Source organism: Entamoeba dispar, genomic scaffold (assembly GCF_000209125.1).
Source record: "Entamoeba dispar SAW760 scf_1105229460983 genomic scaffold, whole genome shotgun sequence".
NCBI lineage: Eukaryota > Evosea > Mastigamoebida > Endamoebidae > Entamoeba > Entamoeba dispar.
Window position 1 is genome coordinate 10,987 of NW_001854465.1, and position 22,664 is coordinate 33,650.

The 22,664-nt window shown below is 24.5% G+C and overlaps 15 protein-coding genes across 15 annotated transcripts, besides 36 other annotated features; 9 read left to right on the forward strand and 6 right to left on the reverse strand.

Annotated features, from left to right (window-relative positions):
• The first annotated feature begins 163 nt into the window (after positions 1–163).
• Positions 164–277: a microsatellite.
• Positions 278–371: 94 nt separating this feature from the next.
• Positions 372–423: a sequence feature (AT_rich).
• Positions 424–666: 243 nt separating this feature from the next.
• Positions 667–722: a sequence feature (AT_rich).
• Positions 723–857: 135 nt separating this feature from the next.
• Positions 858–896: a sequence feature (AT_rich).
• A 455-nt stretch (positions 897–1,351) lies between these two features.
• Positions 1,352–1,570: a sequence feature (AT_rich).
• A 179-nt stretch (positions 1,571–1,749) lies between these two features.
• EDI_138550 (uncharacterized protein) lies at positions 1,750–3,435 on the forward strand (the record flags this gene model as incomplete). The annotated part of the gene is made up of 1 exon (XM_001737939.1): positions 1,750–3,435. One exon carries the CDS (start codon positions 1,750–1,752, stop codon positions 3,433–3,435), a length of 1,686 nt encoding a protein of 561 aa, XP_001737991.1.
• Positions 3,423–3,464: a sequence feature (AT_rich).
• A 53-nt stretch (positions 3,465–3,517) lies between these two features.
• On the forward strand, positions 3,518–6,499 carry EDI_138560 (uncharacterized protein; the record flags this gene model as incomplete). Its single annotated transcript, XM_001737940.1, has 1 exon — positions 3,518–6,499. The coding sequence occupies one exon, from the start codon at positions 3,518–3,520 to the stop codon at positions 6,497–6,499; it is 2,982 nt and encodes a 993-aa protein (XP_001737992.1).
• Positions 6,499–6,681: a sequence feature (AT_rich).
• Positions 6,682–6,712: 31 nt separating this feature from the next.
• EDI_138570 (uncharacterized protein) lies at positions 6,713–7,371 on the forward strand (the record flags this gene model as incomplete). Its single annotated transcript, XM_001737941.1, has 2 exons — positions 6,713–7,001; positions 7,061–7,371. The coding sequence occupies 2 exons, from the start codon at positions 6,713–6,715 to the stop codon at positions 7,369–7,371; spliced, it is 600 nt and encodes a 199-aa protein (XP_001737993.1).
• Positions 7,007–7,028: a sequence feature (AT_rich).
• Positions 7,372–7,397: 26 nt separating the features above from the next.
• Positions 7,398–7,455: a sequence feature (AT_rich).
• A 245-nt stretch (positions 7,456–7,700) lies between these two features.
• Positions 7,701–7,736: a sequence feature (AT_rich).
• Positions 7,737–7,931: 195 nt separating this feature from the next.
• Positions 7,932–8,017: a sequence feature (AT_rich).
• An 80-nt stretch (positions 8,018–8,097) lies between these two features.
• Positions 8,098–8,159: a sequence feature (AT_rich).
• Positions 8,160–8,182: 23 nt separating this feature from the next.
• Positions 8,183–8,253: a microsatellite.
• Positions 8,254–8,308: a sequence feature (AT_rich).
• On the reverse strand, positions 8,301–11,240 carry EDI_138580 (importin beta SMX1, putative; the record flags this gene model as incomplete). Its single annotated transcript, XM_001737942.1, has 1 exon — positions 8,301–11,240. The coding sequence occupies one exon, from the start codon at positions 11,238–11,240 to the stop codon at positions 8,301–8,303; it is 2,940 nt and encodes a 979-aa protein (XP_001737994.1).
• Positions 8,473–8,578: a microsatellite.
• Positions 10,633–10,659: a sequence feature (AT_rich).
• A 100-nt stretch (positions 11,241–11,340) lies between the features above and the next one.
• Positions 11,341–11,419: a sequence feature (AT_rich).
• Positions 11,420–11,449: 30 nt separating this feature from the next.
• On the forward strand, positions 11,450–12,982 carry EDI_138590 (na/ca exchanger, putative; the record flags this gene model as incomplete). The annotated part of the gene is made up of 1 exon (XM_001737943.1): positions 11,450–12,982. The coding sequence occupies one exon, from the start codon at positions 11,450–11,452 to the stop codon at positions 12,980–12,982; it is 1,533 nt and encodes a 510-aa protein (XP_001737995.1).
• Positions 12,010–12,040: a sequence feature (AT_rich).
• Positions 12,263–12,287: a sequence feature (AT_rich).
• A 40-nt stretch (positions 12,983–13,022) lies between the features above and the next one.
• Positions 13,023–13,091: a microsatellite.
• A 126-nt stretch (positions 13,092–13,217) lies between these two features.
• Positions 13,218–13,865, forward strand: EDI_138600 (uncharacterized protein; the record flags this gene model as incomplete). Its single annotated transcript, XM_001737944.1, has 1 exon — positions 13,218–13,865. One exon carries the CDS (start codon positions 13,218–13,220, stop codon positions 13,863–13,865), a length of 648 nt encoding a protein of 215 aa, XP_001737996.1.
• A 14-nt stretch (positions 13,866–13,879) lies between these two features.
• Positions 13,880–13,941: a sequence feature (AT_rich).
• Positions 13,942–13,947: 6 nt separating this feature from the next.
• Positions 13,948–14,026: a microsatellite.
• EDI_138610 (uncharacterized protein) lies at positions 14,002–15,507 on the forward strand (the record flags this gene model as incomplete). Its single annotated transcript, XM_001737945.1, has 1 exon — positions 14,002–15,507. The coding sequence occupies one exon, from the start codon at positions 14,002–14,004 to the stop codon at positions 15,505–15,507; it is 1,506 nt and encodes a 501-aa protein (XP_001737997.1).
• Positions 14,891–14,930: a sequence feature (AT_rich).
• A 38-nt stretch (positions 15,508–15,545) lies between the features above and the next one.
• EDI_138620 (uncharacterized protein) lies at positions 15,546–16,379 on the reverse strand (the record flags this gene model as incomplete). The annotated part of the gene is made up of 1 exon (XM_001737946.1): positions 15,546–16,379. One exon carries the CDS (start codon positions 16,377–16,379, stop codon positions 15,546–15,548), a length of 834 nt encoding a protein of 277 aa, XP_001737998.1.
• Positions 15,602–15,661: a sequence feature (AT_rich).
• Positions 15,717–15,744: a sequence feature (AT_rich).
• Positions 16,378–16,531: a sequence feature (AT_rich).
• A 42-nt stretch (positions 16,532–16,573) lies between these two features.
• Positions 16,574–17,062, reverse strand: EDI_138630 (uncharacterized protein; the record flags this gene model as incomplete). Its single annotated transcript, XM_001737947.1, has 1 exon — positions 16,574–17,062. One exon carries the CDS (start codon positions 17,060–17,062, stop codon positions 16,574–16,576), a length of 489 nt encoding a protein of 162 aa, XP_001737999.1.
• A 32-nt stretch (positions 17,063–17,094) lies between these two features.
• Positions 17,095–17,163: a microsatellite.
• A 12-nt stretch (positions 17,164–17,175) lies between these two features.
• Positions 17,176–17,224: a microsatellite.
• A 7-nt stretch (positions 17,225–17,231) lies between these two features.
• Positions 17,232–17,274: a sequence feature (AT_rich).
• Position 17,275: 1 nt separating this feature from the next.
• On the reverse strand, positions 17,276–17,833 carry EDI_138640 (uncharacterized protein; the record flags this gene model as incomplete). Its single annotated transcript, XM_001737948.1, has 1 exon — positions 17,276–17,833. The coding sequence occupies one exon, from the start codon at positions 17,831–17,833 to the stop codon at positions 17,276–17,278; it is 558 nt and encodes a 185-aa protein (XP_001738000.1).
• Positions 17,442–17,486: a microsatellite.
• An 86-nt stretch (positions 17,834–17,919) lies between the features above and the next one.
• Positions 17,920–19,395, forward strand: EDI_138650 (uncharacterized protein; the record flags this gene model as incomplete). The annotated part of the gene is made up of 1 exon (XM_001737949.1): positions 17,920–19,395. One exon carries the CDS (start codon positions 17,920–17,922, stop codon positions 19,393–19,395), a length of 1,476 nt encoding a protein of 491 aa, XP_001738001.1.
• A 53-nt stretch (positions 19,396–19,448) lies between these two features.
• On the reverse strand, positions 19,449–20,350 carry EDI_138660 (uncharacterized protein; the record flags this gene model as incomplete). Its single annotated transcript, XM_001737950.1, has 2 exons — positions 19,449–20,068; positions 20,122–20,350. 2 exons carry the CDS (start codon positions 20,348–20,350, stop codon positions 19,449–19,451), a joined length of 849 nt encoding a protein of 282 aa, XP_001738002.1.
• Positions 20,351–20,429: 79 nt separating this feature from the next.
• Positions 20,430–20,459: a sequence feature (AT_rich).
• Positions 20,460–20,499: 40 nt separating this feature from the next.
• On the forward strand, positions 20,500–20,919 carry EDI_138670 (uncharacterized protein; the record flags this gene model as incomplete). The annotated part of the gene is made up of 1 exon (XM_001737951.1): positions 20,500–20,919. One exon carries the CDS (start codon positions 20,500–20,502, stop codon positions 20,917–20,919), a length of 420 nt encoding a protein of 139 aa, XP_001738003.1.
• Positions 20,887–20,981: a sequence feature (AT_rich).
• EDI_138680 (uncharacterized protein) lies at positions 20,977–21,407 on the reverse strand (the record flags this gene model as incomplete). The annotated part of the gene is made up of 2 exons (XM_001737952.1): positions 20,977–21,226; positions 21,286–21,407. 2 exons carry the CDS (start codon positions 21,405–21,407, stop codon positions 20,977–20,979), a joined length of 372 nt encoding a protein of 123 aa, XP_001738004.1.
• Positions 21,248–21,272: a sequence feature (AT_rich).
• A 490-nt stretch (positions 21,408–21,897) lies between the features above and the next one.
• Positions 21,898–21,991: a microsatellite.
• Positions 21,992–22,011: 20 nt separating this feature from the next.
• On the forward strand, positions 22,012–22,626 carry EDI_138690 (uncharacterized protein; the record flags this gene model as incomplete). Its single annotated transcript, XM_001737953.1, has 1 exon — positions 22,012–22,626. The coding sequence occupies one exon, from the start codon at positions 22,012–22,014 to the stop codon at positions 22,624–22,626; it is 615 nt and encodes a 204-aa protein (XP_001738005.1).
• Positions 22,555–22,609: a microsatellite.
• Positions 22,627–22,655: a sequence feature (AT_rich).
• Between the last annotated feature and the right edge of the window lie 9 nt (positions 22,656–22,664).

Here is a 22,664-nt window from a genome sequence, read left to right on the forward strand (position 1 = left end):
TTTTTTCTTATTACTTGTTATTCATTTTTAAAGAAAGTTCAGAACGGTGAATGGCTTTTGATATTCAACTATACCCATTAAAATTATTCTTGTTTGTTTGACTAAAAGATTTAACAATAATTTTGTATTTGTAGCATTAACTTTTCTTCTGTTGTTTTGGTTCAAAATAAATAATAAGAATAATTTATTTAATACTAAATTAACAAAAAGCTAAAAATAAAAAAAGTAGATAAATAAAAATATAAATTAATTTAATAAATTTTTAATTAAAGATAAACGACAATAAATATGATATTTCTTTTTAACAATTACTGATTTTTAAAAGAAAACACCTACTGATGTTTGTAGGAATTTTTTCTTCAATTTCTGGGTTATTAAAAATTTATTTTTCCAAATATAAAAATCCAAATTTTTAATAAAAAACTGTAATAATGTTTGTAAACAGAAACTATTTTTTATCTTTAGAATAAACCCAAACGTACTGACTTTAATATACTCAAAGATACTTTCAAAGACATTTCTTATATAATTAAACTCTTTTATTTTTTTACAGCCAATATTTTTTATTTTTGGTTATATAGGAAAAGAATATTCTTTTATATCTCATTCTTATTGCTCTTTAGAACAAATGCTAATATTGTTTTTAGAGTTTTGTTTTTTTTCTCGTTAATTATTATAGTCAAAAAAAGTTATAAATTGAATATAAATTTTAAATATTAATAGACAGATCTTATGATATTAATTTTATGTTTATAATTATTCTAACTTGTGATAGACATCATTTTCACTTTAAATATGTCATTTAAGATTTCAATTATATTCAATTTTATATGTTTTCTTTAAAGTTGTGTTAAAAGATTTAATTGTATTTTATTTTTATTATAAAAATAAATATTCTGAATGTTTTTATAAATATTCTTATTAGTACATTTGAATAAAGAAGTATCATAAATGGTTATGTAGAGAGAATCCTATCATATCAGTTATCCTCCAACTAAATAATAATTAAGATAATATCAATATAAGAGATGGTATTAAAGGTATTGAATTTAATATAGTAATATCTTTAAAATAAATAAGAAGTACCAATAAATAAAATACATGTTATTCATATTATATTAAATTCATTAACTAAACATTCGTCTAATCAAAACGAGAATATTAAATAATTTTTTGAGAAATTATTGAGTAAAAAGAAAATAACTATGATATTGTTATATTTAAACATTGTAGGCAATAAGTTAAAAGAAAAAAAATTAAACTAATATTTTCATTACAAATACAACTAAAACATTGTGGTTGTTTTAATAAGGAATTGTCAATGAAATTTTGTAAATAAATATTAAGGTGGTTAATTAAATATAAAATTTAATATAATTATATATTGAATTAAATAATTAATTTAAACTCCTTTTTTTTTAACACCTTATTTTGAATAAACTTAACAGTAATTTTAATACTGTGACTTCTTAAAATAATGAAAAGTTAAAAAGATAAGTAAATATTATTAATTTGATTATTTTATTTATTTTGAATAAATAAAGAATTTAATAAAAAATAACAATATTTACTTCTATTTACCATAAAATTTGAGTCTGGGACAGATATCAATCCCTAATCCTAACCCTTTCACACTGATTGTTGTTTTCTTGACACTGTTTAATAGTAAAAAAAACACAAAAAAGATTATTTATTGTGATACACATCATACATTATCAAATAATCTAATGAACTTAAAATAAACAGTCAATGCAATCTTTATTACTTGCTACAATTGATGACTACGAACAAGCAATAAATTCTCCTATTGCTTCTGAGTTTAAATTTCCTAGTTTAAACGATTTTTGTACAAGGGAGTTAAATGATTTAATTTCTAAACTTCATCAAAAATTATCTGAAAAAGTTATAGAAGGAGGATGTGAAGTTTCTTTTAGCATACAAACAAAACAAATTGGTTTTGAAATGTGGTACTTTTTATCAGCAATAATTCTTGATAGAAATTTTGTTCAAGAAACATATTTAGTCAACGTATCTAACTTCACACGAATAACAAATGAATTAATTTTAAAAATCACAACAGAGATATTCCCATCACTTCCTAGGGATACGTTTGTATCAATTCATGAACCAAAAACGTTAAATACAGTTATGAAATTTCAAGACGATAAATACGTAGTTATTGATAATTGTAACATTTTTGCTGCAATTAACTGTACACAGTATCATAACCTTTCATCATTTTTTAAAGAACTCTTTGTTTTTGCTAAACAAATAAACAATCAAATAAATTCTTCTAAACAGAAATCACTTTTTCTTAAAAACACAGGAAATGAAAAAATATTTACCAAAGAAACTTGTTCCATTAAAAAACTTAGATTCACTCATCCACAACTATCATTCAGATTCATTGAATGGTGTATTTTAAATTATTCTGAAATTATTCATCAATGTCAAATTCAAAACAATGAACTTATCGAAAAAATGAAATTGGTATTTAACCAAGTTAAACCAATATATGATATTATTAATGTTCTTGATAATACAATTTATTTAGATGAATACATTTCCCAATTAGATAATCTTATTAATACACAAATAGAAATAACACATAATAATGAACTCTCAAAAGAATTGTTTAAATGTTTTAATAAAGCACGTGAAATATGGGTTTCATTAAAAGAAGAAAATAAATCATTTTATGATTGCGTTTTGTTCTTCTCTCCATCAAAAAAACGTTGTATAAAAAATCCATTACAATGTTCATCTTTAAATTGGATATTACAAAATGTTAGCAAAGAAGAAATTATGGCATACTATAATGAACCAATAACACAAACAAGTAGTTTATCATATTGGAAATACCAAATTAATTATACTAATTTAAGATTATATTCTAGAAAATTTATTGGAATTAAAGTTCATTCTGGTTTACTTAATCAACAAACTAAAAAAGACTTTATAAAAATTTATGACAGAGTTATTAAAAAAAATAACTCAAAATTTATTATTTCTCAATTATTTGTCATAAGGCAAAATGCTATAGAGTTACTTCATATACTTAAAGATAATGAATCACCAACTCAAAGAAGAAAATTAGTTGATTCTAGTGATACTGACGATAACAATCAAATAAATGATTTAAAACATAAAATAAAAGAAGAAAAACAATGTATTAATGAAGAAAGCCAAAGTATTAAGGAAGAAGTAAGTGCCTTACCACCTCAAAGATCAATAGACGAACAAGTCCCTTTATTCTATCCTCAAGAAAATGATAATAGTCCCTATAGTTTTAGACAAATAGATGAACATAAAGAAGAAGATGATAACATTAAAGAAAAAGAAACACAGCCAAATAACTCAATCGAAAATCTTGACCTTGACATAGAAGAACAAAGACCAAAATCAATACTTCCAAGAAATAGATTTTTTAATTAAACTTATTATAATTAAATTAAAAATTATTACTTTCATTTACTCAAAAAAATAAACAAAACATCTTAAAATACAATAAATAAACATGAAAAGTGATAATAAGATCGACAAACAAGTAATTTTTGCAAGTTTGGTTCACAATTATCAAGAACTCTATGAAACACCATTTTTCAATGAAATTGTTGATATGCCTTCTATAAATCAACTTCAAGAAGATTTAGTTCAAAACATTATCACTAAATTTCTTAAATACTTTAAGGAACAAGCAACACACATTATATTATTCGAAATGATAAGTCAAGTAATAGATGATTTTGTATATTGTTTATTCAGTGCTAAGTCAATAAGAAATAAAAAGAAAGAAGAATTATATTTATCGTTAGAAATAGAAGAAAAAAGTTTATCTATAATAAACGAATTACTAGAAACATTAGACATTCACCATCAAATTCTTATTTTCACAAATAAGTTTATTCAACCACGAGCTAATATTTCATCAAATATATCCTTTGTGTATTGTATTAACATAAATGTATTTGATTGTATCGATTCTACCTGTAATAGTAATTTTTCTTTTTATTGGGATTTATTAAAGATATGTCAAATGAAAATCAAAGAAAAACAACTTCCTTTTGAAGATATCGAAATTAGATTTTTTAGTGATGAAAATTTAAGTCTTATTGATGATATCGTTTCATTATTAAAGAAACAATCTAATCCTTCACCAGAAGAAAAATTATTCATTTTAATTTCTGAAAAGTTAACATTTCTAAAGAATTTATCAACAATTTCTACTGCAACTTGTTTTACAGATGTATGCTCTATAGTTAACAATTCATTGTTTCAAATTGAAATAACTCATTACATTCAAGGATTACCTTTTGTTGCACAAACCGCATTTTCTAATCTAATCAATACTTTAAAACTAATGTTTCGTCGTTATTTAAAACTTGAAAACCCATTAGTTGCCTTTATAAATCTAACTCAAAATAAAAATTTTAGTTTGTTCTCCTCTTCTATTCCTAAGCAATATGATAGAGTTTTAACACCAGAATTCGCTTCTCATTATTATTTGGCTGATTCATTTAATCATAACTCTGATATAGAAAATGATATTAAATGGATTTCACATATTCATTCAACAGAAGATATAACAAAGAATTTCTGGTTAGTAAGAAGAAATAGTACTTTGTTGATTGATATATTACAACTCTCAGAAAAAGGTAAAATAAAATCGGATGAAATGACTAATAGAAATGAACAAAAAAATGAGGAAAGCGAAGAATTAGATCTTATGAAAAGTGAAGAAAATATTAACCCAAATATCTCAAATTCAACAAATAGTAAAAACTCAACTACTGGAATAAATTCAATCATTGACCATCAAAATTTATCTAAAAATAACAAAAACGAAAAATTAAAAATAAATGGTCTTCCAGAACAACGTGATACAATAGATAAAACCACAACTTGTCTAGAAACAAAAGACAATGAAGTTTTGTCTAACCAAATCAATAACCAAAATACTCATGCTTTGGTATCTTCAAAAATTAAAAATGTTTCATCACAAGAACCTCAAAAATTAAGTCTCTTTCAAAAAGAATGTCAAAAACAAATTTCTATTAATTCAGAATTTTTACCATATGTATCAATTATTCAAGAAGAGATATCATTTGTTAGTACCCCTACATTTTACCTAATGGACTATTCAAATACATATAACTCTTATTTACTTTTTATTAGTTATTATACAAAAAAAGGAAATTTAAGACAATTATTTATTGGACAAATCAAATCACCTGATGACAATGTCGATAAAAAGGTTTTTGATTATATTCACTATTATACAAAAAAACCAACTATTGTTTCTTTATCATCTACTAATTATTCTTACCCAAAATATATTAATAATACGATTTTCATTCCTTCTAAACCAGTAATTACAATAATTGATTGTCAATGTGAAATAACATTTAATTCAGTAAAAACATTGATTAAAGAATTAAGTTTAAAAGAAGAAACAAAAAGTCTTATTTCTTCTGTACTAATTCAATTTGCTAAAACATCAAGATCATCTTTTATAGATGGGATAAAAATATTAAAAGACCATTTATTACCAATAACAAAATTTTTTGAAGAAAAATATAAATCAATTATTTGCGAATTATATTTTGAATTACATCCAATTTTTATTAAATCATGTACTTTAAATAAAGTAAAATCTCTTGGAGAATTAACAGACGTGTTAGCAGATATTGTAGAATGTTGTGATAGTTCTAGATCAAATACTAATTTACATTCAATCAAATATGAAGAAATTCTCAAAGAAACCAAAGAAGCAAAAAATCTTATTAAGAACATCATATCAAAATACTATAAACCAACAACACCAACGTTATTGACAAGAGCAACATTTTTTGAACCAAAGTATAAAAAAATGAGATTGTTTTCACAAGAAGCTATCAATGTAATTTTAAATAATTTAAAAGAGCGTTGTGGAAAAGAGGTTGATGATTATCTAAAAGAACCATTACCATCTTCTAAAGATAGTCATTGTTGGTGGATAAATCATCGATCTCATTATCCAAAATTATATGAAGAATCAAGACAAACAGAAAGTATTATTTTCGGTCAAATTTTTGAAAAAAATATAGATGACATTATGTTTGGAAATGTTGATGATGAAAATAATACATATTCTGTAATCTTTAATTTGTTAAACTCATCCTTTATTTCCGAAAAAAGAAACGAAGTTAAAACAGTTCAAAACCAACCAAGAAAAATCCCAAACGATGATAAAGACAACACTCTTGATGAATGGACGTCTCAAATTGACTTCTCATTTCTTGAGTCTCAAAGGAAACAAAGTTCAACAGCTAAACGACAAGAAATGAGTCAGAATGATGGACTCACACAATTAATGAGTAGTGGCTCTTCTGAAATAGATGGACCAGAAGAAGAAAAAATTTTAGAAAAGAATATCCAAGAAGCAAGGATATTAAATGAAAAAAATCGAGCAGCTAAATCACCTGTTATTGTGATTGATGTCGATGAAACAAAGCCTTGATTATTATAAATAAATTTATTTGATCATTAATGGTTATAAATTAATTACATTATTAAAAATTATGAAAGAAAAATTACTTAAACAATAAAATTTCATTTTATTTACATAAAATTTTTTATTTCTTTTTATGAAAAATTTATTGTATAAATATAATATAATTATAGTTTAATATAAAAAAAAAAGAAAGAAAAAACTGATTAATACAAAAAACAAATGTCAGAGAAGGATTCAACAATTAAACTATTACTCATTGGAGAAAGTGGTGTTGGAAAAAGCTCACTACTACTTAGATTTTCTGAAGACGCTTTCAACCCAATGTACATTACGACAGTAGGTATTGATTTTAGAGTTAAAAATATCGAATTAGATAATAAGAAATTAAAGTTGCAGATATGGGATACAGCTGGACAAGAACGATTTAGAACTATTGTATCAAGTTATTATAGAGGAGTTATGGGAATTGTTTTAGTATATGACATTACTTCAAGAGAATCTTTTAATAGTTTGTTTTAATATTTTAATTAAAATTCTCAGTATACATGAATAATGTTTAATGATTAGACATTGAATATTGGATGAGAAACATTGAAGCTAATGCAGACCAAAATGTTAATAAAATTCTTGTTGGAAATAAGTGTGATGCTGAAGATAAGAGAGTTGTTACAAGTGTAGAAGGACAACAAATGGCTAATAAATTAGGTATTCCATTCTTAGAAACATCTGCCAAAAATTCATTAAAAGTTGATGATTGTTTTATTTCATTAGCACGTGATGTTATTCAAAGAATTGGTGAATCATCTCAAAGTGCACAACCAGGAATTGTTGATCCAACTCAACAAACACAACCAACTGAATCAACTGGATGTTGTTAATCACATTTCTTTCTTCTTCCTTCTTGTTTTTTTAAAAAATGTATTATAACAAAAGAATAATTAAATTATAATTTTTTATTTAATCATTAAACTTTGATTGGACTTCTTTATTATATATTAAAAGTTTTTGTTAATACAGTTGGTAATGAAGACAACATTTTGAGCGGTATAATTCAAGATATAATTCTTCACAAAAAACTGATATAAAAAGAATATAAAGAGAGTACCTGGAATTAAAAAGTAATGACGAGCCTAAATAAATTAAAACAAAACAATCACGAAAAAAACAAAAGATTGAAATATAAAAGAAAACAATCATTTGGGTACACAATTATAAATAGTTAATAAAGTAAAAATAAAAAAATCTGATAAGAAATAGTCTTGAAAAAGAAAAGTTCTCAATGAACAAGCATGAAACATTGGTAAATAAAATATAAGAAATACTAATGAAAAAAATTTACAGATAGAAATAATTTTAATTAACATCTATAATTCTAATATCAAAAGAAAAATAAAAGAAAATAAACTATTATACTACCATATACTTCTTTTGATAAAGGTTTAAATAAATTAATAAAACTAAAATTCATTAGGAATAAAAAAAAACAAATTGTATACAAATTCTTTTGATAAAATAAATTTTAATGCAAATTAAGTACAACATATGATATATACAAACCATAAACATTCATAAATAATTATACTACAAAAATTAGATTGAGTTTGTTAATTTTTATAACTTATTTCTTTGAAATAATAATTAAAAATTATAGTTGTTTTATAATAATGTTTTGTAATTATTGATTGTAATTTTCATTTAATTAATTTTTATTTAGTTTTTATAATTTAAAATTAAAATAAATTTAATTATTTCAATTAATTATTATTATTATTAAAAAATCTTTAAATTAATTTCTTATTCATTTGTATTAATTTTGTTGTTGTTTTGCTGTTTGTTCAATAATAATTGTTTGAACAACACTTCTCAATCCTTCTGGTAAATTTCTAATTGCAGCTGCATGTCGTTCATCCTTTAAATCACCTTCCATTACTCTCTTTAATATTTCAAAGAATATTTCTCTTTCATCTAAACTAACAAGCTCATCTTCATCATCATCTATAATGTCATCACCAAAGTCATCATAATCATCAAAATCATAATTCTCTAAAGTGTCTGTGTCTTCATAAACTACATCTTCATCATCATTTAAATTTTGAATAGTAGAATCTCTAATAGCCCCAGATAAATTATGAGCAGTTTTAATTTTATATTCTTCGCATCTCTTTCTTTGATTATCTGTTTCAACAAGTAATGTAATAACAGTATTATAGAATCCAGTTAAATTATTTTTAATAAAGTCTGGTAACTGGTCAACAGGAAGTGTCATTAATGACATTAATGCAATAATCGTAATCTTTTTATCAGAAAGAGAAGGAAGTTTCTTTGGAATAAAACTGTTCCATAAAGAAAAGAATTGACTAAGAACTCCTAATGAATTTAAGATTGTGATAGCTAATCTAGTGTTATAGAAAATACAATATAAAATAGCTTCTGTTCCTTGTAAAGCTAACATTGATTCTGGATCTCTTAATAAAGGTAATGTAGTTTTAATAAGGAATTCAACAAATGTATCAACTTGTCCATCACAACAAAGTAATACTGCTTGAGCAATTCTAAATACACATAATGCCTCAATATCAATGTCATTAGAAGAAAGAACAGAACTAATTAATTTCATAACCAATTGCATGTTAGTTGGAATATTTAATAGTTCTGGTTGTTTAGCAATAAATACTGTAATAAGTGGTTCTGCACTTGTTAATCCATCATAACTCATATTTAAACTAACATTTAATATAATAGTAAATAAGTCTTGAATTCTTGGATGTAAAGGTGTTGGTGCTAATCTAACAAGTTCACATGCTAAAGAAAAGGTATTTTCAAGACTGTCTTTAGCAAATAAACTATCACTTGTTAATAATCTATTAATATATGGAAGGAATAATTCAATAAAAATATTCATTGATTCATTACTTGTTGCGTTCATTCTCATAATATCAGTTATTGAAGTAACTGCAGATGAAGCAGAAAATGTAGCATTCATTTGTGCATTTTCATCAAGTTCTCCATAATTATTTTCAATAGAATTTAATACGTCTAATAATGCTTTAACAATGTCAATTGAATGTGGTCTTGTTTCATTTGGGAATCTTTTAATTAATTCAGATAATGTTTCAACTACATTTTCACTTTCAAAAACTTTAATAGTTTGTAACAATACTTCAAATAATTGAACTAATACTGATTTAAATGAATCACTCAAACAATTATAATCTACAAATATTCCTATTACTGATCCAGCTGATACTCTTGCAATAACATCATTACTACTTAAAAGTTGGAACATCATTTGAACTACTTTAATAACATAATCTGGTAATATACTTGTTTTTTGGAAATTAAGTATTCTAAATACAATACCAGCTAAATCACATCCTCTTCTAATTAATAATGTATTTCCGCTAGATAATAATAATGGAACTGTGACACTTAAAATACTTGGCACATACTTAGCATAATCTTTTGAAATAACAAATTGACCACAAATTTTTCCCATAATAAAACATGCACAATCAATAATTATTGGATCTTTTTCAAGACCAGTTGAATCAACAGGAATAAGATTTAATAATGGTTGAATGTAATATGGAAGGAATGTTTTTGCTCTATATTGTAAAGTTGCTCTTATAAAATTAATTGATGCAGTTCTTCCATCAACAGAACCAAAGTCATCATCTTCATCTCTATTTCTAAGATAATCAACAGGTGCTACTTTCATTTCTTCTAATTCATTATGAGTAACCATAATTTGTCTAAATATAATTTTTTCAAATAAAACTGGGAAGAATTGAAGAATAACTTTAGACAATTTACTTGTTTTTAAACAATGTGATAATAATGTAATTTCATAAAACATTAATTTACTTGGTATTGATAAATTTAAATGAGGAAGCATTGTATTAATAAATTGTGTTGCAATATTATCAATAAAATATGTTACTGTTTGAGTAGCTCTAGATGTTTTATTAGTGTTATGACTAATGAACGAAGAAGTACCACGAATAAGTCCAATTAAAGAAGAACATTGAACATTTTTTTCATCATTATTATTAAAAGTAAAAGGTTGTTGTAAAAATGCAATAGCATTAGTATAAAATAAATCAATAGTTTCTTTGTTAAAGAATGAAGGAACTTTAGTGTAAATAATATATTTAAATAATTTAAAACATAGTCTAGTGTGAACATACATTCTATTTTGAATTGCAGTAATTAATATTCTCAAGCATGTAGGAAATATTACTTCTATAAATTGCATCATTGGTGCATAATTTTCTGTTTGAAATCTAAACAATTTAGCAACTGTATTAATACTTAACATAACTCCCTTAAATGATATTTCATTTGAAAGAATTTCTGGATTTTGAATTAGTGATTGAATAATTTGTAATAACCCTCCACACTTACCTGGAAAGTCCATTGTTAAAATATATCTTAGTGTTTCTATTAATTGGATTTGTACTACTCCTGGAGCTCTAATGATTAACTGCATTAATAATTCACATAATTTTTCTTTTGCTTGTTCATTTAAATTTTCCCAAATTAATTTGATGTAATGTTTAAAATTAATTGAAACAATTTGTTGAACAACTAATGGCTCTTGAGTACTAGAAAGAATGTTAATAGCTGCTGTACCAAATTCTGGGTTATTAAACATCACATTAAACATTTCATTTGCTTGTGTTAAATTATTGTTATTACCTGATAATGAGAGTTGACATGCTTGATGAATTTGGTCAATTAATGACATGAATCAATGATACTAATTAACAACTATCTGAGGTTTTATAATAAAACCCTAAGGGTTTTTAATATGTTTTTGGTTTTTGTGATAAGGAAGATAATAACACAATTTAAAAAAAATGTTATTAAAAAAAATAAAATAAGAAGAACTAAAAAAGAACTTAAAAATATTGAATTTTAATAAAACATTTTGTTAAAGAAAAAAGAATGAAACAGATGAATAAAATTTATATTGTATTTCTTTGTATTATAAGTGTTTATGGAGAATGTGTATTACCAAGTGAAGGACAGTGTAGTTATATTCTTCAAAAATGTGAAGATGTTTCATTTTTAATAAATTATTTAGAGTTATTATATTGTCATAATTCATATTGGATAGTACTTGTTTGTATGGTAATTGGTGTTACAATTATATTTTATTTATTATCAGTTTCCTCATCAGATCATTTTGTTCCAATATTAACAATTCTCAGTAAACATCTTTCTATGTCTGCTGATTTAGCTGGAATTACAATTTTAGCAATTGGAAATGGAGCACCTGATGTATTTAGTACATTTGTAGCAATATATAATACAGGAAATGTTGAATTAGCAACAGCAGAAGTAATAGGATCAGGATGTTTTGTAAGTAGTATTATAGTAGCAAGTATTGTTTTATTAGGAAAAGAAGATATAAAAATGCCAGAGACATTAATTCATAATATCAGTTGTTATATACTTGCACTATTATTTGTATTTTTTATTTGTACAACAGGAAGTGTATCAATAATACATTCTATAATATTTATTCTTATTTATATTTTATATGTTTGTTTCATTGGGTATATAACCAAAAACAAACCTTTAATTAAAATCTCTGAACAATTAGATTCTGAAAGTAAAACTAAATTAATCGATAACACATTAAACAATATTGACGAAGAATTAAATTCTTCTATCGAAAATACTACTTTCAATAATGGTGTTTCTTCAGATAAAATATTTACAAATCAATATAATATATTTGAACAAATTAAACTTACTAATTGGTTTAATAAAATATTTTTAATATTATCAATTCCTTTTAGATTTATCATGGAATTTACTACCCCTCATATCTCTGATAATAGAAAAAATTTACTTATTTCTTTTGCTTTATCTCCTTTACCTATTTGTATTGTTTCTCAACTACCTTTAAAATATTTCATTATTCCTTTTATTTTGTCAATTGGAATTATTTTAATTGTGCATCTCACTGAAACACAAATACCTTCTATTATTATCAATTTATATGGGTTTATTATTAGCGTTTTATACGTTTATATCTTTGCAAGTGAATTGGTTGCACTTCTTCAATCAATTGGAGTTGCTATGAAAATTGATTCTTCAATTCTTGGTTTAACTGTACTATGTTGGGGAAATTCAGTTGGTGATTTTGTTTCAAATGTAATAGTTAGTTCTCAAGGTTATTCAGAAATGGGAATCATTGCTTCTTATGGTGGTCCTTGTTTTAATTTATTAATAGGACTTGGAGGTGGTGTCTTAGCTCGTTCAATTCTTCATTTCCCTAAATCTCAACAAATAGTAATGACTGATTCATTATTCTTTTCAACAACATATTTGATTGTACAGCTATTAATTACTCTAATATTCATTTCTATTAATGGCAAATTAAACAAGAAGTATGCAATAGTTCTTATTTGTTCTTATCTTCTTGTTCTTTCCTTCTCAACTCTTTCTGCATTTAACGTTTTTAAACTGTTTGGTTAAATAACATTTTCTTTATCATTTTATGTTTTTCTTTGTAACTAAATAAGAAAACAATAAAAAAAAAGAACAGTTCAAGAAAAAAGTCAAAAAAGAAATAAAAAAAGAGAAACCCTTGAAAAATTTCCAATTTTTTTACAGAAAAAATAAGGAAAAAAGAGATAAGAAGATTCTATGAGATGTAACCCTTCAAATTTAACAAAGAGAAAGAGAACTAAGAAACACATTCAAAGGTATTATGAAATACCAACAATTTATTGTTATTACAGGAGGTGTTGGAGTAGGAAAGTCTACACTTATCCATAACTTAAAGAGAAGTCTTCCTAAAAAAGAAAGAATTTTTATTAAAGAATATATTGATTTTAAACCAAGTACAGGAAAGAAAATGCTTGAAGAAACATTAAAAGGAAAAGGGTCTATGTATGAACTTCAATTATTTATTATTGACTGTTTCAAAGAACAATTAGAAAAAGCTAAACAAATGAAATATGTTATTATGGAAAGAAGTCCAATTGATTCAATATTTATATTTTCTAATGAAGCATATTTCCAAGGAAGAATGACAACAGAAGAATATAATGATCTTAAAGTTAGAGTTGATGATCTTTATACTACATATGGTATTCCAAGGTTTAATGAAATGATTATTAATAGAATAGATAGTTGCAAATATAGCATTAACGGTATATTTGAATATGTTAAATATCAAAGTCAAGAATATTGGAAACAATCAAAAAGTGCATTGTTTCTTTTATATTGTAGTGATCCATTAAAACAAAAAGAAAATATTGAAAAAAGAGGAAGACCAGAAGAAAAGGATTATGACATTAATTATATGATTAGAATAAATAATGAGTATAGTAAATTATTTGCTGAATACATTTAAAATACATGACCAACAATTTTTGTAATTAATTCATAATTTTTTTTATTCAATTATTTTTTGTTTTTTAGAAATAATAGTTGTTAATAAAAATAAAATAATAAAAATAGAAAGAAGAACTGAATTGAGAAAATGATAAATGTCACAAAAAAGTAATAGAAATATTGAAACATGGAAAATTGCAGTTTCTCTTGAAAATATTATTTTAACTGCAAAAGGAGTTTCAGGAGTAACATTATATATTCAATGGAAATGTGGAAAAGAAAGTGGAATATTACCACGATCAATTTGTGTTGATGGAAAAGCAAGTTTAGGAGAATTTTCATTTGAAGAAAAGATTCGACGAGATATCAAAAAGTATAGATATTTAAAAAAGACATTACATATAACACTTATTCAAGTACTTAAAAATAAAAAACAAGCAGTTGGAACAATTGAACTTAATTTAGCACTTCATTTAGAAAATCAAAATAAAGAAGAAGTTGAATTACCTATTGCAAATGGAAGACTTAAATTTGATTTAGAAATATTAACAGATGCAACACCTATGACTATTAAAGATACTGTAATTAATTTTGATGATATTGTTGATGAAATACAACAATTAGAAGATGATATTAATGAACAAAATATAGAAAAAGAGAAATTAATAAATGATATTGATGATTTAACATATCAAGTTCAAGTATTAAAAAGAAATAGAGTTGAAGAAGGAGATGTTACATTAGAAGAAAATCAATTTATTGTTGAAGAAATGTTCTTAAGTAAAATGACATTTTCAGATAAACAACATCCATTAACAGGAGATATTATTTTTGATAAGTTAAGTGAAAATAAAGCAATTCGTCCAGAAAAACAAAAATTTCTTAATAAAATTGTTCAATCATTAAAATCAATTTCTATTATATCATTAGAAACACCAAAAAGAAATATTTATTGGATTGGTGTAAATGCATTATTAGTTAAAAGAATTAATACTGAAATTATATCAAAGAATTTAAGTGATAAAAATGTTCATACTCGATTTGTTAATAATTTATTTAAACAATTAAATAATAGTTTATTAATGACATACCAATATATTGAAAATAAATCACAATTAATGATTATGAAATATTTTACAGAACCACAATCAAATCTTGGAACAAAAGTAACATTTGAAATATTAAAAGAATACCTTGCTTCTATGAAGAAAGATAAATTAAGTCCTGTTATAGTTTCTAATTTTTGTAAAATGTTTGTAGTTCATTATGATAGATTAGTTTTTAATAATTTAATGAAACAAAAAAGTATTGCAGCAGAGATAACTTTTTATATTAAATGTCAAATTGCTGCATTTTGTGAATTACTTAGAGATTATTCAAATGATAATTATGAAGAAGATTTTATTTTATTAAAGTCATTATGTGATTTAGCAGTTGTTTCATTAGAAGTTATTTCAGCACAAGATTTAGTTAATTCAATTTGTCCAAATATTTCTTTTAACCAAATATTTACTATTATTTCAAAGATTGAACCACCTGTAAACATTGTTGCATTAAATAGATTAAAAAAGGAAGTAACTAATATTAAAGATAAACCTCAAGCTTCTACAGATGAAAATGAATTAATACAATTACAATTAAATGATATATTTTCATTCTAGAAATTCATCAATTTACAAAACATTCTTTTAATTATCTATTACCTTCCATTACCCAATTGAATTGTTGTTAATTCTGATTCTATCATTCCATCTCTATTAAAATATTTAATTATTGAGAATATAAAACCAATAAATAAAAAATTAATAAAAATATGAAAGAATTGTAATGTTAATGTTTCAATAAATAATGAAAATATACAACAAATCCCATTTAAAATAATAAAAATACTATTTATACATTGAATTTGAACAAATCCTATTAACCTAAACAAAGATAATTCACAAGGTTTAGAACCATATATAGAAATGCAGAATTTATTAATCTTTCTTTTTCCAAGATAATAACAACCTAAAGTAACTAGAATCTCTCCAATTAAAAAACTTAATCCAATAATCCTATCAATTCTTGAAACTTTTAATGTAAAAAAACTTAATAATGATAATATTCCATTTTCTATATGTAAGAATAATGAAACTGAATTGTTTTGGTTAGTAGCAAAACACATCACATACCATAAATTAATTATAAACAAACCAATAGGAATTATAAGACTATTATCAAATAAATGAAAAAGTTTATGAATCATACAAAAATATATTATAGTTAATAAAGTGATTAATGTAGTTGAATAAAATGGTTCATACCAAATAAAACATGAATGACAAAATAAGATTGAACATAAATAAAATACAATCATTGACAAATTATGTGAAGAAGATACAAAAATATTTTGAGAAATTCTATTTGTTTCAAGATTCATAACAAAAGTAGAATTTTCTTTTTGATTAAATGGAAAAGAAGTGATATTATAATAATCCATTATTCCTTGAGAAGTAATAAATAATCCAAGTAATATACAAAATTTAAGCATTAATATAATATTTATTCAGAAAAGTAATTTGTTTTTAAATAAATGTCTTTTCATTTCATAATTTAATTAGTGATAAATAAAAACCAAAAAATAATAAGAAGATTTAAAAAGAAATAAAATCTTTTTTTTAAAAAAAAACAAAAAAAAAATTTGTTCAACAAAACAATTGAATTATACCATAATACATTATTATATTACTTCTTTCCTCTCTTTTTATGTTTTTCTTTTGGAACTTTAGTATCATTTACCATAACAACACCTTGTTTATCTCTTCTTTTCTTTTTACCGTGTTTTGGAGTAGATGGTTCTTTTATTCCTTCACCAACAGTTTCTGGAAGAACAACATTATTTTCTGGAATTGTTTCTAGCTGTGGAATACTTTCATTCTCTTCAACTAAAATATTTTGATTATTTGATAATTTTGAACTTTGTCTATCCATCAGAGATGAACAGTCAGTAGCCATTAAAGAAGATTCACTGTAATGTGCAAAATGTGAAGAACTTTCTGTACCTTGGATTTGTTGTGCTGCCATACTACCTGAATCTATACAATCATCAGTTAATGTAGTTAAATTACTTACAGCACTATAAATAGTCATCATAGAAGGATAGTCAGAAAGTTGAAAATTTTGTCCTATACATTGTGATGGATTAATAATTGATTCTGAATTGGATCTACTCATTTTTTTTGTAATACAAACTATATCTTTTGAAGTTCTTTATATCTTTTTCTCATTTTCTATTTCTTGTTTTTATAGTTTTTTTCTTTTTTTTGATTATTTTTAGAACTAAAATCATTTTATTTTAAATATTTTATTTTCTTTTTTTTTACTTTATTCTATTTTTACTTTCTTTTTTAAAATAGATTTTTAAACTATTTAAAAATATAATTTATGTTATTCTTCCTCGTTTTGACGTTTTACTAATTGAATATTAAGATCTGATTGAATTATTGCTTCATTATCAATTGGTGGTGGTGGATATGGAGATAACATTCCTGGAATGAATTGTTGACGTGTTGGATGTTTTACTTTGAAACATATAAAAATGGAATATCCTAGTATAATAATAACAACAATAGTAAAAATGATAATTAATGAAATAATATTTGTGTTTTGTGATGAAAATGAACTTGGTGAAGGACATTTCCCTGGAGACGTTATTGTATTTTTAACACATACTGGAATTGCTTGACATTCATTTGAAGTTATACACCAATAACATCCACTATTAGCACATGTCATACAATTTGTTTTTAATGAACAATCAACACATTTTGATGGTTGATTAATTGAAGGTGAACAATCAGAAAATGATAATGAACATTGATTATTACACCATTCACAACCAATAATTGTACATTCATAACAATTTTTTATTCCACTACATTCTTCTTTACTTTGTGATTTAACATAAGAGAGTATTAGAAACAAAAAGAGAAGATAATATCTCATGAAAAATATCTTTTTATAATTTAAAAGATGAAAAAAAACAAAAAGTCTTTTTAAAAATCTGAAAAAACAAAATTAAATCCAATTTAATGTACTTTATTCTGTTTCTTTTTATTATATCTATTTGTTTAGCATCTTCACAATTGGAAGTTAAAATATTACCAAATGGTGATGTACTTCATTACCTTCAATTTAAATGGAATCATCATAAACAAGGAATATTAAAATATCCTAATGGAGATGATTTACCTGCAACATATTACATGAATAAACATTATAATGTGTCTATTAGTGAAGTGGTTATGACTCGTGGAAATTGGAAAACTCAATATGGTAAAGCACCTTATGCCCTTTCAAGTGGTTCTTTCATTGCCCTTCAAGCACCATTAGATTTAAATACAAAAGAATATTATTTGGCACTTTCAACATTACTTCAAAATGTTGCTTATCAAGGATTATCTGTTCAACCAACTAAAACTCATAATTTAATCCATAAAATGAATGTAACTCATTACATCTCTGCACCTTCAGATTGGAGTTGTCTTGAAAATGTTATTAGAATTAAGTCGTTAATCCCTAAAATGGACCATTCTGAACTTCTCAATAGTGAAATCTTAAAAAGTGAATTATACTCCTTCAAAATTAGACAATCATTAGATGAATTTATTGCAGAAATTTTATTGGTTAGAAAAGCTTCTGATCATACTCACAATATCTTTGATGTTTACAAAACACATTGTACTGGTATTGTTTTAATTGATGGATTTGATGGATTAACTGTTAATGGCAAGTCAATTCCAAATCCTCAAACATTTGATTGTAAAAATAATCTTATTCTTTCATGGAATCATTCTAATCAAGACTCTATAAGTTCTATTAACTCTCGTTATTTCTATATTTCTAAACCTTCATCAGACTCAATTAGTGATGGTACTCTTCGTTATGAATTGGTAAATAAAGAAAAAACTTCACTAACAGCTTCATTAGTTATTTCAATTCCTAATTTCCTCAATCCAAAAAAGTTAAAATGTTTTATTAATGATGGGATTGTTTCTTGTCATTCTGTTCTTCCTCATAAAGCTATTCAAAAATCAAGTGCTGTAAGTATACCAATTAATATTCAAATACCTTCACTTTCAACATTAAATATTGAAATAGACGTATCTTATGTATTCCAACATCGATCATTACACTCTCAAGAACCTCAACGTGGATGGGATGTTCCATCTGTAGAATGTATATTATCAACACAAGAAATTATTATCAGTAATAACTTATTAGTGGGACTTCCAGCTCCTGATTTCTCTATGCCATATAATGTATTAGCATTAACATTAGCAATTTTTGCTCTAGGAATTGGCAATTCAATAGATGTTATCATTCAAAAAAGAAATTATTTGTTAGAAAACCAAGTAAAATCAAATCTTCCAACAATTCTATTGATTATAAGATCTCTCTATTATACTTTTAAAAACAAAAAGAAAGAATCTCACCAAGATGAAAAGGAAATCAAAGAAAAATCCCAACTAAAAGACACAAATGAAAAACAAATCAAAACTGATTAAATTAAGTAAATTCTTTTTCACTAAAAATTAAATTCATGCCTTCTTTTAGAGGTTTAATAAATATAACGAATATAGAGGAAAAGACATCCACAGATAATACCAGACATTGAGGATGTTATAAAATTAATAGCTGAGTTACTTAAAACATCAACCCCTGAAATTCTTGTTACATTATCTCCTGACTTACGTACAACACATTTTCGTTTTTCATCCCAACCAGAGTATTGAAGTGTTCCCCCAAGAATACTATCTAATAAATTTCCTATTACTCCACTGATTGTAATAGAAGAAGAAGTCAATATAAATAGAGTTATGTCAAATGGACAATTCATCAAAAATACCAGTCCCCCAATCAATCCAATCAAGAGCGACCCACAAAATCCAGAAATAAGTCCAAGAGAACTCACACCACCATTAGTACCAGCAGGAACTTGTTTGAATGTAATAATGTGGAATGGGTGTGTTTTACTCAAAATCCCAACTTCAGAAGACCATGTATCCCCATTGGTACAAGAATAAAATCCAGGAATAATTCCATACAAAAAAACTTGAAACGAAGATAATCCAAAACATGCACTAGTTCCATTTGGTGCATCAGTAAGTAACAACATAATACAACTTATTGTTGCAAGTAAACTATTACATAAAACTTGAATTGATGACCTTTTTGATTCTTCACAAATAAATGACTGTTCATTTTAAAAGAACTGATTAACTACAACAAACCCTCAACATACTTTTCTTCTAACTTTCTTTTCTTATTCATTCCAACTTTTGTTAGAATGGATGAAGTAAGGAAAAATGCCATAATAAATACGGCTGGAGATATTCCAACCGTTAAATGAACCATAAAAGTAATTCCAGCAGTTAAAGCACCGTCAAGAGTTAGAGAACCTTTTATCACCGCCAAAATAGGAATAAGAATAGAGAGAATCAAATTAATAATAAAATGCATTTTATCAATTTAAAGTATCGCATTAAAATGAGATGAAAAAATGTTCTACTTCAAAGAAGAAATAGTAAAAATAAATAGCAAAATATATTAATAAACAAAAATAATAAAAGAACCAAAAAGAATGAACTAAAAAACACAAAACCCTTCAAATGTCATCAAGTGAAAGTAATGATAAACACATTCATTTACTTCCAATTGCTACACCATTAGCAAGTGATAAATTAGAAAAGAAACTTCACAAACTCATTAAGAAAGCTGTTGAAACTAAATGTATTAAACGAGGAATTAAAGACACAATGAAAACTGTTAAAAAAGAGAAAGATGCAGAAAAAATGAAAAATTGGTTGTGTGTTCTTGCTGGAGATGTTACTCCACTTGATATTATTTCACATATTCCTAGTTATATGAAAGAAAAAGGAATTGCTTATATTTATGTTAAAACAAGAGAAGCACTTGGACAAGTTGCAGGATCAACTCATCCAACCACATGTATTCTTCTTACCTGTGATTCAGACAGTTCATGTTTTGATTCTTGCAAAAAATTAATTGAAAAAATTAAAAATGAATGAATAATTTAATAATTCTTTTAATATCATAATTTTATTTTTTATATTATTTATTTATTTTTATTCTTTCCATCCCATTCCTTTTAACATTGCTATCCCAAAATTTTCTATAGGAATTTTTTCATATTCTTCAACATTAACTTCTGATGGTAACGAACGATATCTTTCAGTAAAAGTTATTGACGGAGAGTGGTTATATTGACTTTGTTTTTCTTTCATTTGTTCTAAAACTGATTTACCATGAATAGAAGGAGGAAGAGGAATAGGGCTAATGGTTTTATTCAGTTTAGATGGCGTTAAATCGTCTTTTCTAGAAGTAATGAAACGGTCCTTTTATTAATATTTTTTATAAATAAGAGAAAAACAAACTGAATATTTTTAATTGGCTTTGAGCATACTTCTCTTTTTTGTTGTGAACCGTCTTCTTCATTTGTAAAACAGGACGTTTTTTTTGTTTTTTTCTTAATACAAACATTAATTTTAGTGCTCATTTAAATGTTCTTAATCAAATTAAGTTTTTTTATTTCATTTTTCATTTTTGTTTGAGAAAGAGTTTAAAATAAAATTTGAAAGGTGTTTGTTTATTGTTTAAGTCTTTATATCTTCTATATAATAATTGTTAACACTTTGTACAATAGAATTACTTTTTATTACAAGTTGTCAAATTATGTACTTTATTTGATTAAAGGAATTTGGTTAATAGCATTAGTATTTTAATTAAGTGTAATGAGGTAATAGTAAATTATCGTATAAACATAAACTTTGCAATAAAACCATTATTTAATTAAAGTAACACAGCTCAAATTAACAATGCTTTATAACAAGAATAATAACCATGAATTATGTTTACCATGGTATTCAACACCACAAACGAAGAGTTTTTAATATAATCAAGATAATTATTATTAGAAACAAAAATGAAAGTTTTTATTTTAAGTCATTTATTTTCTTCACAGAAAATATGAAATATTTATAAGATTTATCAAAAGAACTATAAAAATTGAATGATAAACAAGAATAAAATGGTATATAAAACAAAGAATTGAAAAAAGAAAAAAAACAAAAAAGAAATAGATTAGTAGATTAAACAGAGATATGACTGAACGAATAACCCTTAAAATTATCGTTCTTGGAGATTCATTTGTTGGAAAAACATCATTAATTAATCAGTTTGTTAATAGGAAATATTCTAGTGAATACAAATCGACTATTGGGGTTGATTTATCAACTAAAGCGATGTCAGTTAAAGATCAGTTAGTATCCTTACAAATATGGGACCCAAGTGGAACTGAACGATTTCGGTGTATTAGTGACAGTTTTTTTAGAGGGACTGATGGATGTGTATTAGTTTGTTCAGTGACATCAATAGAATCATTTAATAGTTTTGAAAGTTGGATGAATGATATAACAAATCATATTGGATATAATGTTCCATTTGTTGCAGTAGCAAATAAAAGTGATTTAGATCCAATAGAATGGCAAGTAACATCAAACAGATTAGATACGTGGTGTAAAAAGAAAAATATTCCATCATTTTTTGTAAGTGCAAAAGATGCATCAAATGTTGAAAATGCATTTGTTAGATTATGTGAAGATGTTTTAATTAACAATTCTACTAAACAAAGTACTGTTGAAATTAGTCAAATTAATTTAAATCAAATTAAACAAAACAATCAAAATTTATCGAATCAAAAAGACTCATGTTGTTAGTTATATAAATATTATATTTTAATTAAATACACCTTACT